This window comes from Lithobates pipiens, unplaced genomic scaffold, assembly GCF_037356315.1.
Source record: "Lithobates pipiens isolate NorthernLeopardFrog02 unplaced genomic scaffold, aLitPip1_a1.2 Scaffold_18, whole genome shotgun sequence".
Classification (NCBI taxonomy): Eukaryota; Metazoa; Chordata; class Amphibia; order Anura; family Ranidae; genus Lithobates; species Lithobates pipiens.
In genome coordinates this window covers 347,072,826-347,087,791 of record NW_027507758.1, presented here as the reverse complement: position 1 = coordinate 347,087,791, position 14,966 = coordinate 347,072,826, and the positions used below count along the sequence as shown (strand labels likewise).

Below are 14,966 nucleotides of genomic sequence, written 5' to 3'. Positions count from 1 at the left end.
TTGGGACGTTTGTCACCAAGAATCTTTTTTGGAGGTTCTTCCGTGAATTCTATCACATATCCCTGGGAGAGCATGTTTACAATAAACTGGTTTGATGTAATGCCTCTCCACTGAGAAAGAAACTCCTGGAGTCTTCCCCCAAAGGGGGGGGGGGGGGGGGTGGGTTGGGGGGGCACAAGTCATTGCGGTTTTTCAGAGGTTGCAGGAGGATTGAAGAGCACTCCACTCCTACCTTTAGGCTTTTGGAAGGACCATGGCTTCCTCTTGCTCTGCGTTTTTCCTTCCTGCTGTCCTTTGAGACCGAAAACACCCCCCAAAAAAACAAAAAAAAAAAACAACCTTTATGGGTCTGCATCTGCTTCTTTTACACCTGAAACTACTTTTTAATCAGCCAATTGATCAAGAATGGATTCCAGCTCAGAATCGAACAGCAAATCCCCTGCAAAGGGAATGCTACACAGCCTGTTTTTTGATGCATCTCCTGGCCAGGTTTATAGCTATAATGCCCTCTTAGAGTTTGTTAATGCTGCTGACCTGGCTGACATGCGTATAGATTCTGCCGAGGCATCAGCAATGTAGGATACTGCTGCAGACAAGGTTGAAAAGGAGTCCAGAATCTGTTTCGGGGAATCCGCCATAACATGGGCCTTCATCTGGTTAATCCAGTGTTCCAAATTCCTAACACAGGTTGTTACCATTGCTGGTTTCAGATGGTTCATCACTGATTGCCAGGCTCTTTTAAGAATCAGGTCCATCATTTTATTCATGGGCTCATATCTTCAAAGGCGAGGTCGGTTGACTTTGAGAGCTGTGAAAAGACGGAATCCAGTTTTGGAACCTTGTTCCAGACAGTCTGGATTTTCCTCAAACAGGAATCTTCTCTTGTGAGCCCTAGAAAAAAAATGGTTTCTTTTTTAATCATGTCTGGGATTATTGAATGGACCGGAAAAGTATGGCCTTTTCAGTCTCCCAAACCTGCATACATGCGTTCGTGCAGGCAGAGCTCTTTATTTTCCTCCTCCATCCCCAAAGTAGCATGGATTACTTTCAAGAGTCCACCAACCTCTTCTAGTGACATCTTGTATTTAGAGGCGTTATCTGCCATTTTTCTCCAGGTTTTCTGGAAGTGTCCTGAGAGATCGGACCCCCTGCTGGTATTAGGGAGCCCCCTTGGGATTCTGAAGATAGCTGCATAGCCCTGGGTTCCTTCTTATTTTTGACCTAAATGCCTGAAAGGTGGTGCGGAGCCCATCCTTAATAGTTGTAACCAGATCGCCACAAATGGATGGAGACTCCTCCCTGACTACATTTGAAATGCAAACTACGCATAGTGATTTAGTCCAAGTTTCGCTTATTTTTTTTCTTCGCAGACAGAGCACCTTTTCTTGACCCCACAGGAGAAAATGGCCTAGAGTAACAAAGGACACAGTCCCTTACTTTGGCCTTGCTGGTGCCTTGGCTTGCCCCCTTATACGCTGCATTTTCTTAAATAGAGTTCACTGCAGACACGTGGTGAAAGAAAGCCGGTTCCAGATTCAAAACCACCGCCAACCCGGAAGCTTAAGACGGCACAAGGTGACTCTGCCCTCTCCCCCTGCACTTGCGGGTGGAAAGGATGCCTTGTGCCGACACAGAAGTGCTGTCGCTTCCTATATACTACACAGGATGTAGCTGAGGGCTCTTCTCGACCACCAGAAAATGGCGGCAGTTCAGCCTTGCACCGCTGCCACCCCACGTTGCGTGCGGGCAGTGGAGAACTGCAGCAAACCGCCTATCTGGGAGAAAAAAAGGGCAGCACACCCAGGCCGTACAGGCTATCCCCGAGTATGGAAGAGGAAGAGGGAACGCACGGACCGTCCAGCAGGAGGCAAGTGGGAGGATCACTCTCCTCAAAAAAAAAAAATGAAAAAAAAATTTAACAGGTGAGAACCTTTTGTTTCCCAGGAAAGCCCTGAGAGCATGGCTCCCACCAGAGGTGTTCCTCCGGCTGAAGGAAACAAAAAAAAAAAAACACTGATGTAAGCAACATAGAGGCCTCTTGATTTGATGAGGCATTTCCTGAGGGAGGAGCAGCCATGATCTCTCGGGTGCTGTCCTGAAAGATGTTTTGGCAAATGGGACACACAATTTTGTGAGACCTTGCACTGCAGTAAAACGCCTGTCACTGCACTATGTCCGAAATCACCCTTACAGGTAGATTGTGCAGGGGTGTCAGCAGGGCTTCCGGGGGGCACTCACTAGTCCAGCTGCAATACCCCAATGCCCCCCCCCCCCCCCAGGCAAAAAATAAATAAAATCAATCCTTAAACTCACAGCAACAAATACGAACAGGGTTATCCACCCTACCCTATAGAGTTGTCCGAAGGCGATAGTCACTGTTGCGCAGTTCTCTACATGATTCTATCAGATTCTCAACAGTAATCATCACCTTCAGACACTGACAGAGAAACGGTGCCCTTCTTACAGGGAAGAAGTTATACCTAGGAAAGGACTTTGTTACTTTGCCAGTGTACATGGTGCATTAACCTGTTACAAAGGATTACTAGAAGCTGCTTTGTGTACCATGATGTATGACAAAGAAATTCTAATATCAAGCCTTAGAGGTATACATATATTACACAAGCATGCACACAAATAAAAACGCACTTTCACCCAAAACGTGAGGCTAAATCTGTTATCACATGCATATGAAGATGAGAGACAGGCTTTAAACCTGAACTTCAAGAAGATACAAAACATACACCTTATGTTCATTAACACACCCTTGAATATATTTTTTAAATACAAGACAAGTATCTTAAGTTGGAACAGGGACAAGTAGCCTAAGCAGTATAACACTAGGATAGATAAGTGCAGACTGCCAGAAGATTGGAAGCCTGTTATGTCTCATTTTACTGTCCAGTCACATGATGGGGGAGACCCGTATTACTGAGATGCAGCAGAAATATCAGGTCTCCTCTGCTAGACAGGGTTGTACAGTGTGACAGAGCTGAGTAAATCTCAAAGCTTGAAGAACAAAATTGTAAGGCAGGTAGAACAGTTCTCATATGTATTTCATCTGTGTATTTACCGTTTACCTGGAGTTCATCATTTTAAAGTACAGAACATAGTGCAAAGAAAAAAAGTCATGACTCACCTGAAGGACAAAAACTCCACAGTCACTGTCATTCTTTTGTTGTGGAATGCACTGTTAAAAAAAAAAAAAAAAAAAAAGTAAAACCCAACAAAAACATATGTCATCAGTAGCTGCAGGAATGAAACCTTTTTCTATAGCAAGTAAAATTAATATTCGGTACATTTTCTTAAATAACCATTTTATACAAAAATGGATTAACTTTATTTTTGTCAAAAAAGATATTCAGCGGCAGTCACCTTTATGCAAAAGGATTACCAGGGGCTCTGAATGCTTAGGTGTACCAGGAGGGTAGTACACACCATCTATAAAGTTTAAAACAAACCACTGTAAACTGGAGTTCGCTGCAATAGACTGGAGTGACCCAAAAACAATTTCATCGCACGTAGATGCTCCCGATGCTTTAGCCTGAGTTGCCTTATTTACAGCGTCTACAAAGAGAGTCGTGCCTGGATCTGTGTCACGGCATTGGACTCAGAAATTGTTCCATGGCTACCACTGTAGACAAATAATTTTTCTTTTTATTTCACTTTTTCTCTTTTTGTATAATCTTTATTTATAGAAATTTGGTGTCAGACAATAGCACAAACATAATAAATAAAAAAAAAAAAACACACACCACCACATTCAAAAAGTAGAAAAAACATTGACAGTTTGGATGTTACACAGGTGTCGCCCCCACAACACTTGCATAAATCTGAGCATTTGAGGGCAAGGGAGGAGGTACTTAGCCTAAACAGCATCACACTGTCCAATGTATCAGCATAAACAGCAAATAAAAAAGGAAACCAAGTGACAAGCAGGCATCAGAGAAGTGTTCATGAGCAAGTGGGTAGCATGTTTAGGCAATATCACCCAGTACACAAGGTAAAAAAACAGAGAGTTAGTCTTACCAGTAACAGGGTTCCAGGGCAGCCCTTGAGAGATGAGTTCCTCCATCCAAACAGGAAGCAGGTTGCCAATTAGTCTTTTAAAGGGGTCTCTCAAGTCCCTGGTCAGTCATCCAAGAGAACCAAAGGCCGGAATCTGAAAGACATAAAAAACACAACACAACCCCACATGGTTAAACATTAGGGTAGTATCATGCTGCCCTGTAAGACTACTGGAAGTAGCGTTACCGATAAGGTTAACGCTGTTTTTTTCCCCAGTCTTTCAGGTTAGCCCTTGAAAGGATAACCAAGTACCCACCAGACTAGGGCTGGAACAACGGCTTGGAGGACTTTCCTACCAAAGGTCTGGTCCTGACTGGATATCAGATCCAGTCTGTAAAATGTTGAACAAAAAAAGGTAGAGAATCTTGACCAAGTTGCTGCGCTGCAAAATTTGCTTCAGGGTGGCTCCCGCCTTCTCTGCCCATGAGGCCGCTGAAGCCCTTATAGAATTAGCCCTGGAGTTTTTTTGGCGGTATTACTTGCATAACTCTGTAGCATTCCAGTATAGCTGACTTGATTCATCTGGCTAGCGTTTTCTTGGACACTTGTTTACCTTTTGGTTTTCCTGCATACAGGATGAATAGGGCATCTGAGGCTCTGAACTCATTTATAACATCAACATACTGTAATAGGCATCTTCTTACATCTAGCAAGCTTAGTTATTGTTTTTTACTATTAGTTGGTGAACTACAAAATTAAGGTAGTATTATTGTCCTGGGTTTCGTGGAAAGCAGATGTCACTTTTGGTGTGAATCCAGGGTCCATTTGAAGAACGATTCCGTCATCATGAATTCTGAGAAAAGGCTCGCTGAAAGACAGAGCCTGGCTTTCTCCTATCCTATGTGCTGTAGTGATAGCCACAAGGATGACAGTTTTGAGCGTCAGCAGGCGTAAAGATGTTTATTGTAGAGGATCAAAGGGGCTTTTGATGATCCCCTCTGTACCACCGACAGATCCCATGTGGGACATTTTTGTCTTGGGTGGTCTGTACTTAGCCAACGTTCCACAAAAAACGAGAGACCAATTGGTCTTCTTGTAGTGTCTGTTGTAGATATGCCAAAAGCGATGCTATCTGAACCTTCAGCGTACTGAGCGCTAGACCTTTATCAGCACTTTGCTGTAGAAATTCTAAGACAGCTGGCGTATCCATCTTGTCAATTTTCAGCGCACCAGGTTTCCAGGTCTTTCTGTGGATTGCCCTGGTGTTAGGCTTCCGGGTGCTCAGAAGTGTCACCACCATTCTTGCAGATCCAGCGAGTAGAAACGCTTCACCTTGGTGGTTTTTCAGGATGGAAATAGATCTATTTTGGGCATCTCTCAGTGGGCTGTAAATTTCCCCCACTCCTCTTGGGAGATCTCTTTGTGGCTGAGGAAGTCCGTCACATAATTTTCCCCCTTTTAGGTGGAGCGCCCCGCTCCCAGCGTCAGACTTCCTTCTGCCCATCGACAGATCCAGTTGGAGATGTGGATTGAGTGGCTCCTCGTGCCCCAGTTTGTTCACATAGACAACGCCACGTCAGTAGCCTGACTGGATTAAGGTGTGATGACTTCTTAGCTGGTCTTGGAAGTGTTCTATGGCTTTGGCCATTGCCATAAGCTCCCTCCAGTTTGAAGATGCCTTGGTTTCCGGGGACCACTTCCCCTGAGCAGGCTGACCTGCTAGGTGGGCTCCTCCATCCCCAACTGCTCACGCCTGTGGTTAACTTCCATGAGGTTGGGAAAGACCAAGTCAGACCTTGGTTCAGATTTATGTGGTCCCTCCACCACCAGAGCGACCTCTTCACACAGGTTGGAAGTAAGATTGTTCCGTCTAGAGCCTCTTGAGGTCAGACCCAGAACCAACATCAGCTCTGATAGATATTGGGAGGTTGTTCTGTATAGAACTCTCTCCTATTAAGACCCTGAACTTTCTCTGCAGGTAGGAACATTTTCTGCACTGTGGCGTTAAGCAGATATCCCAGAAACCATATGTTTTGGGTTGGACACAGGTTGGATTTTTCAATGTTTAAAATCCAGCCTAACTACTTCAGCCATAGTTGGGCTTCTGCCTGGTCCTTTACCAGCTGTACTGGCCGACTGTGCCGCAAAGAGCAGGTCATCTAGGTAAGGCACTAATGTCATTTTCTTCAACCTCACAGGGGCCAGGGCTTCTACTGGGGTAAATATCCTCTTTGACAAGGATAGTCGAAAGGAAGAGTCCTGCTTTGGAAACGATACTCCTTTCCCTCCATCTCCACCGCCAACCTCAAGTATCTCTGGGAATTTTCTCGTATGGGAATGTGGAGATAGACATCCCTGAGAGCCATGGTCGCCATGAAGGTTGCCGGTGGAAGAATGTTCTTGACTGAATACCGATTCCATGCGTAATTTCCTGTATTGTATCGCTTGATTCAGGGGTTTTAGATTTAAATAGTCAAAACTTCCTGGAAGGTTTTTTGGATCACAAAAAACGTGCGAGAAACCCTCTCTTTTTTTATTTCCTCTGGGAATGGAGTAAGGACCTTCTGGTCTACCATCTCCCCCCAGTAACAGTGGAAGAGCCCTTGCCTTTTCAGGATCCCTGGAAAAGTTTCGTCAATAGAAATCTCTCTGGAGGAAGACCGTTAAATTCCAGGAAGTAACCCCTTACGATGGGGTTTAGGATGAATTTGATGGCTGTCTTCTGCTATTGAGGCAGGAAGGTAGCCATCCTTCCCCCTACTGGTGTTCTGGAGTCACTGTTTTGGGGTTTGGCTTCCCCTTGTGACCTTGTTCAATGCTTCTTGGGATAATCTCTCTTGCGGACGTTCTTTGCCCACGAAAAAAAAAAACTCTTGTGGAGATTTGCGACTTTTGGGCAGGAAGGTTTTTTTTTTGGGCTTCGTCCAAGCCTGTTCTGAATAAAAGATCTCTGGAAAATGGGGAGGTTACATAATCTCATCTTGGATGCAGGGTCCACTGACCAAGTCTTCATTTAAATGGCCCGCCTGGCTGCCACGTCTAGACCCCCTAACCTGGCTGTCAGTTTGACGGATTCTGCGGATGTAACCGACTGCCTTGGAGAGAACCTGTAGGGTCTTCAAAACATTTCTTCCCTAGGCGTACCATTCTTGATATGGTATTGAAGTTGGGCGAGCCAAAAGTCAAGGTTTGCCACGCAAGTGCTGGCAAGCGCAGGCTTCCAACACTCATTTCCCAGGACAATATCACCCCTCTTGTCCATATAATACTTCAGATGACCAATGTCTTCAAAGGCCAACTAGGACTTCTTGGAGACTTTAGCTAATGGAGCATCCAACCTGGGATTCTTATTCCATATTGCCTGTGGATCGGGATCGAAAGGGAACTGCTTCTTGTGGCTAGTTGCAAAAAAAGGGCTTCTTTTTCGAGTCTGCCCATTCATTCCTCAAAACTCTCGACATGACCTGATGGACTGGGAATACCTTGGACTTTTTCTTCCTTAGACCCCGGTACAGTAAATCAGGTTTTGAAGTTCTTTTTCTTCCTCTATGTCCAATGTTTCGTATATAGCCCCAAGTACGCTACTTGTTTTAGGGACATTTTATACTTTGGGCCCCTTTTTTCTTCTCCATCTTCCTGCTCCAAATCTGAGCTGTCTGTGGCTATTTTGCTAACTGCGCCCCTACCGGCTCGTTCCCTCATGGTCTCCTGCGACCCAGAGGCAGCTGATCTTAGTGAGGCTATGGGAGAGGAACTTCCACGAGGGAGCTGTATGAGGTTTTACCTCAGAATTTTCCATTTTTTTTTTTTTTTTGAGATCCTTAAAAAGGTAGAAGCCATGTCATCCCCCACAGATCCAAAAATGTTGGTGTAGATTGCATCTGACTGTTTAACCAGTCTGTCTATGCACACTTGACATAGCGGTTCTGTGTATTCCAAGGACATCTTGGTAGCACATTTTGCACACTGCTTCCTGGGAGTGGGCTTTGGGTTATTCAACAGTTTGACCTGCCAGAAGTAAAAACAAAAAACAAAAAAAAAAAAAAACCACAGGGGACTCCACGACGGTGAGAAATAAGCACACTCCACCACATCATGAATACAGTTGCACATCAGATGACACCAATAACCCACCGCTGAGCCCCAGCTAGCTAGTGACCACTGTCACACCTAGCTGCTGTCCCCACTATACTGGACACATGTCATCATTCTCCTGCATCCTGGAATCTCTGCGGCATCCGTGCTGTATCCACATGTAATGGCACCAGCCGGCCATCCATCCTACTTGCGCAGCTCCCCGTCGCCCACCTGTGACATGACACACCATGTCTTCCGGCTCAAGCTACACCCCCCCCCCCCCGCCAGAGCTCCCACAGGGGACAATGCATCTCTGGGCTCGGGGGGGGGGGGGCTCACTGCAAAGGGGGAGTTGCCTGCGACCTTGAGCCTGACCTCCTCCACCTAGAAAGCAGTAAGGACACCTCTCCCCCACAGCTCAGAGGCTTACACCTCCCTCTCCCTGCTGTAGCCTGAGACCAATGCCACAGCCAGCCCTTGAGAGATGGCGCCTCCAGCAGTCCCCAAGGCAACATGGAAACAAGGAAACACAAAGACTGACCAGGGACAGCCTTAAAAGATTAATTGGCAACATGTTTCCTGTTTGAAGGGAGGAACTCCATCTCTCAAGGGCTGACCTGGAAGATGACTGGAGGAAAGGGGGGGGGGGGGGGGGGGGGTTGGGCTCATAACCATCCCTTACAGGGTGATACTAGGATGGGCCTCTGCTTGATTTTTTTTTTACCTTTTTTAATGTGTTTTGCTGCAATAGTTGTTGGTTGCACATTCCCGTTTAGCCCAGCACATGGGGGAATCAGAGACCAGGTAGTCTCCAAAGCTAGTGCTGAGGAGCTACCAATCCAAATAGCCATTATGTAGAGCCCAGCTTAAGTAGCAGACAGTTTTTACTGAAGTAATTGAGAAACAAAGCACCAGGGGTGTCGCAAGACTATAGATTGAGGTCACCAAGGAAAAAAAAAAAAATGAAATTCATCTTTATAGTTTGCCAGTGACGGCAGCAAAACCTTGCTTTTTCTAAATTCCTGCTTGCCTCAATGAACAGTGCAGAAAAGGAATAGCTTCCCAACCCTGAGTTCAGCTGCACTGAAAACTACCCCTAAAGCACAAGCTGTAAAAGGAATGTGACAAAGTGTCCAAAGCAACTAGTAGCTTGTAGTCAATCTTGTAAAGAGAGACAGTGTCCCCAAGCACCAACAGTAACAAAACAAAAACCGCACTGTAATTGCAACAAACCTTGGTAACAGCAGTCTGCCATCCATCAAGAAACTCTGGGTAACTTTTCTCCTTGGCTTCTGTAATAAGGTATTTGCGAATATTCTGCAAGTGATGCACATTCAGGGAAAAAAAAAAAATAATAAATTAGCGAAGACTTCAGTAAGGAGAAGAATAAAAAAAAACGTAAAAACGTACAAAAAACAAGCAACAAATTGCAATACAAATTCTATTGATTCATTTACAGATATAGAAATCATAAAACTTACAAAAGTATGTTGGGGGTAAAAGTTAGATTTTCTCCATTAAAAACCCCCAATGGAAACAGACAACACCAAGACAGTTTTTAAAGCGGAGCAGTCACTTTGCCCAATTAGGTCAAAGTAATAGTTCTCTCTATACCCAACCTCCATTGCTGCAATTACCTTCCCCACTTGTTACAGCGGAGCTCCATTCTCCTAAACCATTTTTTAACCTAAAGCACCCCTGTGAATCCTAGTACTCGTACTATCCGATTTGGATATTGTGATAACTGTCCTCAGCTTTTAAACTTATACATTTTTCATTATTTATTCTGGGCAGGCAGGGGTCATTGAGGATGTGGGCATCTGAAGGCTGCTCCTGTGTATTTCTGGGATTAAGTGAAACGGTTTACCCAGCTTGCACCACCTGCGCATTAATGACATTGCATGGCGCACTTTGTTAATTACAGGTTGCTATAGCAGTGCCGGCAGAAGTTCCTGCCTCATTGCTATGGCAACTTGTCAGAGAATCAGAAGGCAAGTGTGCAGTCGGGAAGGCTTCTTGAAGACTCCTGGTGATAGAGGTGGAATCGCTTAATTACAGAAAAAAAAAAAAAAAAAAAAAAAAATAAAGGTATTTGGAATAAAATAGGAGATCCATTAAGGACTGCACTGCGAGTGGGCATTGCGGCCTGAGGAACATGTCAAAATGGATGGAACTCTGCTTTAAATCTTAGGAACCCACACTACCATGCAATGGTGCTTAGGTCTGGAGATTTGCTGATCAGGCATCATGTAAAACATATTGGAAGGAAGTATTTTTGACTGGCAAACAAAGCAATTTGGGAGCAATGGGAATAGAAAAGCCGGAGTTTGACTTACCAGTAACTCCTTTTCTGAGAGTCTTCCAGGACAGCCATGAGAACTAGGGCTCCTCTTACCAGGACAGGAAACATGTTAGCCCCCACCAGATAAAAGGGCGGTTATCCAGGCCTCATCCCCATGTCAATATTCGAGAACCATAGGACGTCCCTGTAAAATATATGCATAATAAACATAACTGCAAGACAAAACCAAGTGGGAATCCAGTTGTCCTGGAAGACTCTCAGAAAAGGAGTTACTGGTAAGTCTAACTCAGCTTTTCTCTAAGCGTCTTCCGGGACAGACAGATGAGCCTGAACTTGCCATTCTAGGGAGGGACTACTGCCTAAACAGCCTTACACCTTGAGCAGATAGGAGATCCAGGCGATGATGTTTAATAAAGGTCGAAAAACTAGACCATGCAGCAGCCCTGCAAATTTGTTCCGGTGAGGCTCCAGCCCTCTCAGCCCAAGAAGCAAACAAGGCTCTTGTTGAGTGCATATTGACAAAAGGCGGTGGGGAACTTCCCTAATTTTGTAAAAATAGAAATAGCACATCTAAAGCCACCTTGGCTAGATGGATAAAGCAAGCTCTTTCACTTGTGTTTTGCTGAAAAGAAAACAAGGCAGGCGTTTTTTTTTTCTAAAAGGTCTTGGTGACCTCAAGGTAGACAAGAATTCTCACATCTAAAAAAACAAAATCTTGTTTCTTGGTCGCCCTTTGGGGAACTACAAAAAGGTTGGCAGTACAATGTCCTGGGATATATGGAATGCACTAGCCAATTTAGGCAGAAATGTTGGATCATATTTCAAAACAACCTGATCCTCAAATTGTGAGGAAAGGCTCCCTCACTGACTGAGTTACAGGCCCTACCCTACGAGCTGAGGTAATGGACATAATATATATTTTTTTTTTTTAAAAAAGGTAAGTAACTTAACTGAAATATCCTCTAGGGGCTCAGAAGGGAATTCTACCAGAGTTTGAAGCACCAGGGACAGGACCCAGGTTGGACAACTTCTAACCACTACTGGCCTGGACCTAGAACTTGATTTGAAGAATCTAGCTATAGTGGGATTTTCCAAAAGAAAAAAAATAAATACTGATAGCTGCCGCCTGTACCTTTAAAGTACCGAGACCTTTGTCGACACCCTCTTGAAAAAAAAAAAAAATCCAAAATTGAAGGAACATCACGAGTTAATCTTTGATTTTCAGATAACCACTAGCTAAATTTCTTCCAAACCTTGGAATATATGGTTCTAGTGACTGGTTTTCCGCAATTCAACAGGATCTTGACTACTTTGTCAGAAGAAACCCTGGGAGCTTAGTATCTTGTCCCCTTCAGGTGCACTGTTGTAATTGAGGCCTTCTGCCCATGATAAAATCTCCTGGGCGATAGATTGAAGTATCCGACTCCTTGTACCTCCCTGTTTGTTGAGGTGCGCAACTGTATCGATATTGCCGGATAGAATCTGGAGATTGTGACCCAATTTCCGTCTGAAATGCCTGCAAGGCTCTCTGAACCGCTAGAAGCTCTCTCGGATTCGATTAAGCTCTTGCTTCCCCTGAGGACCATTCTCCCTGTGCAATTGTGTTGCTGAGGTGGGCTCCCCATCCCCAGGAACTCGCATCCGTTGTGATCCTCTGGGATATAGGAATGGACCATGGTAGATCTCGTTAGGTGTGTTCATTACCACAAGCTTCTTTTTATCCTGGAGGGTAACAAGACCCTTGATTCCAAGGAACTTGCGCCTCCATCCCAGTCCCTTAGTAGAAACAGCTGTAATGGGCGTTGATCAAATCTTGCCATGTCACTGCGGTAAAGCAAGAGGTCATCAGACCCACTGCTCTTGAAACGTCTCTCGGCAAGACCGACTGACTGGTCTGTAAGGCTGATATTGTTTGCAGCATTCTTGAGACCTTCTCCTGTGGGATAAAAACTATGGTCTGAGCAAAAGTCGTAACCCAGATATGACACTTTCTGGGCCAGAATTAAGGAAGACTTTGTTTATTAACCAGCCTAGAGACTGAAGTCCTGCACAGTCTGGAGATCCACTAATAACTTTTGGTATGACTCTCTCACCACTAGCAGGTCGTCCGTGTAAGGGATAATCGTTAACGCTTTTAACCTTAGCGGAGCCAGCCCCACCCCCAACACCTTTGTAAAAATGCGTGGGGCTGCTGACAGACCGAAGGTGAGGGCTTGAAATTGAAAGTGCTGAATCTCATCTTGACCGCTAGTTTTAAAAATCTTTGGAAGGCTGGATGAATAGGGATGTACAGATAGGCATCCCTCAAATCCAAACTGGCCATGAAGCAGGTTTTTGATTGAGAACACGCATCTCCATACGAAAATGCTTGTACCTGAGAGAACAGTTTAGAGACCGGAGGTTCAGGATAAGCCGATATTTTCCTGACGGCTTTCTGATGACAAATATATGTGAATAAAATCCCTTGCCTGATCCGACGGGGAACAGTTTTGGAGACCCGGGGTCCTCGCTTTTACCTGATCTTGGGAAGGGAAGGTGACCAATAATCACTCTGGTGGTTGGCAAGAAAATTCCAGCCTGTACCCATTGGTCACTAGGTCCAGGATGAATGGACTTGAGGTGACTGCTGCCCACTGTGGGAGAAAGGCCATCAATCTTCCTCCCACTGGGAGACACGAGTCACTGTGGCTTGGCGGGTTGTTGAGGAGGGTTAAACAAGACATCCACTCTACCTCTGCCCTGTCCAAATGTTTTTTGTGCCTATTGTCCCTTTCTCTGAAAAGGCCTTTTTTCTATGGCCCGTGTATTCCAGACCTGGGCCAAAAAGATGATCGCCTGTTAAAGGAAGACCACATAGGCGCAACTTCGAGGCAGCGTCGCCTGACCAGGTTTTAAGCCATAAGCATCTTCTGTCCGAATTCACTAAGGCTGAGGTCCTTGCTGTCATTCTTACCGACTGCGGAAGAATCAGCCAACAACTCCACTGCACAAAAGAGGGGAGGGAAAGATTGCATAATCTGCTCTCTATAGGTACCCCCCAACAAATGTGTTTGTATTTGTGTCAACCGTACTTCTAAATTTCTGGCTACACAAGTGGAGGCCAGAGCTGGTTTAGGATTCCCAATGGCTGAGTCTCAGGCTTTGTGACGAAGGATATCTCCTCTTTTATCCATCAGATCCCTATGTGTGCCCATATCGTCAATCGATAGGTCCGAGTTTTTTTGAAACTTTTGAAAGAGGTGCATCTAACTTAGGATTTTTGTTCCATGGTTGCGCTGTGTCCTTTTCAAATGGAAATCACCTATTTAGGTTACCGCAAAAGAGGTTTTCTCCCTTGATTTTCCCACTGCAGCTTGATAGTGTCAAGGAGGGAACTATGCACGGGAAAAACTCTAGACTTTTTCTTATGCAAACCTTTGTACATAAGGTCATGTTCAGACAATTGTATCTTCTCCTCTATATCAAGTGTCATATAGATAGCCTTTAATAAGTCATCTACATCTTCCAATGATAACTTTATCATTGCAGATTCTCTTTCCCTGGGCCCTGTATCTGACCGATTCTTCCAGAGAAGAACAGGCAGATCCGGCTTCAGCCTCAGTCTTCACCCTGCTGTGGAGCGCTAGGACCGGCTGAAGTCCTAATTGGTGATGGACCCTCTGAGGGGACTTGAATCTTGTCAATCATCATTTTAAATGAGCTAAACATAGACGTAAGCTCATCTCAAAACAGAAGCCAGCATTTTCTGACAGGAGACACCCAGGTCATCCTTAACTAGGATATCTGTCTATACAGGTGCACCAAACTGCTATGCTCCATGAGTAGCTCAATTTGTTTCCACAAACTGCACATTTCCTTTTTGGTGGCTGCGCTTGGGCCTTGTGCCGAATCTTGGCCTGCAAGAGAACAAATTACCCCCAATACATTTTACGCCACATACACTCCATAACACCCTGTGCAGGAGAAAAGGAAAAATATGCCCCCTTCACCTAGTCCCTACTGGATACAAGGGGGAGAACACTCACAGGATGTGCAAGCAAAATACACTTCGTGTTTACCTGTGAGGTGCTGGTATTAGGGCCTGCTTCCGCTGCCTGTGCAAGTATTGCAGAGGAGTCCATCCCACCCCTGTAGTGGTCCGCAGCCTCTGCTGGGTTTCACCATTTTTAAAAACCACCAGCTTTCCAGTTTTCGCCGTTTAGAGACTGGAACTACCGTCTCCGGCGCCCGTTGGTGACGTCACATGCACAAGAAGTGACCCCTGCCGGGTACTTCCTGTGGGCCAGTTGGGAAGGCAAGTTCAAGTTCCGCCCCTCCACGCGCTTGGCTTCCCCTTTCACTGCACACTCCAGCCAGGCTGTTTAGCATGGAAAACAAGCAGACTACCACCATGCGGCTTGCAGGCAGGAGCTCAGACGAACACGTGGTGCTGGCATTCCACATGCACCGAGAAGCAGGCACAGCAGCCACAAACCTACTCCCCTGGTGGATGTGCTGCTCTGGGACCTAAGAAGGTGGTAGGAATACCACCCCATTGCCACGCTCATGAGACCCAGTTGCAGGAAACATGTTACCCTCATCC

At 45.3% G+C, this 14,966-nt stretch overlaps 1 protein-coding gene across 3 annotated transcripts in view; it reads right to left on the bottom strand.

The window, feature by feature from the left end:
• The window catches only part of SENP5 (SUMO specific peptidase 5), a 52,405-nt gene that overhangs the window by 12,023 nt on the left and 25,416 nt on the right, over positions 1 to 14,966 (bottom strand). For all 3 annotated transcript variants that reach the window (XM_077487423.1, XM_077487422.1, XM_077487421.1), the window contains 2 exons: positions 9,316 to 9,399; positions 3,137 to 3,187 (listed from right to left, as the gene is read on the bottom strand). In XM_077487423.1, coding sequence (XP_077343549.1) covers positions 3,137 to 3,187; positions 9,316 to 9,399 — 135 coding nt within the window. The remainder of the gene's footprint in view (positions 1 to 3,136; positions 3,188 to 9,315; positions 9,400 to 14,966) is intronic.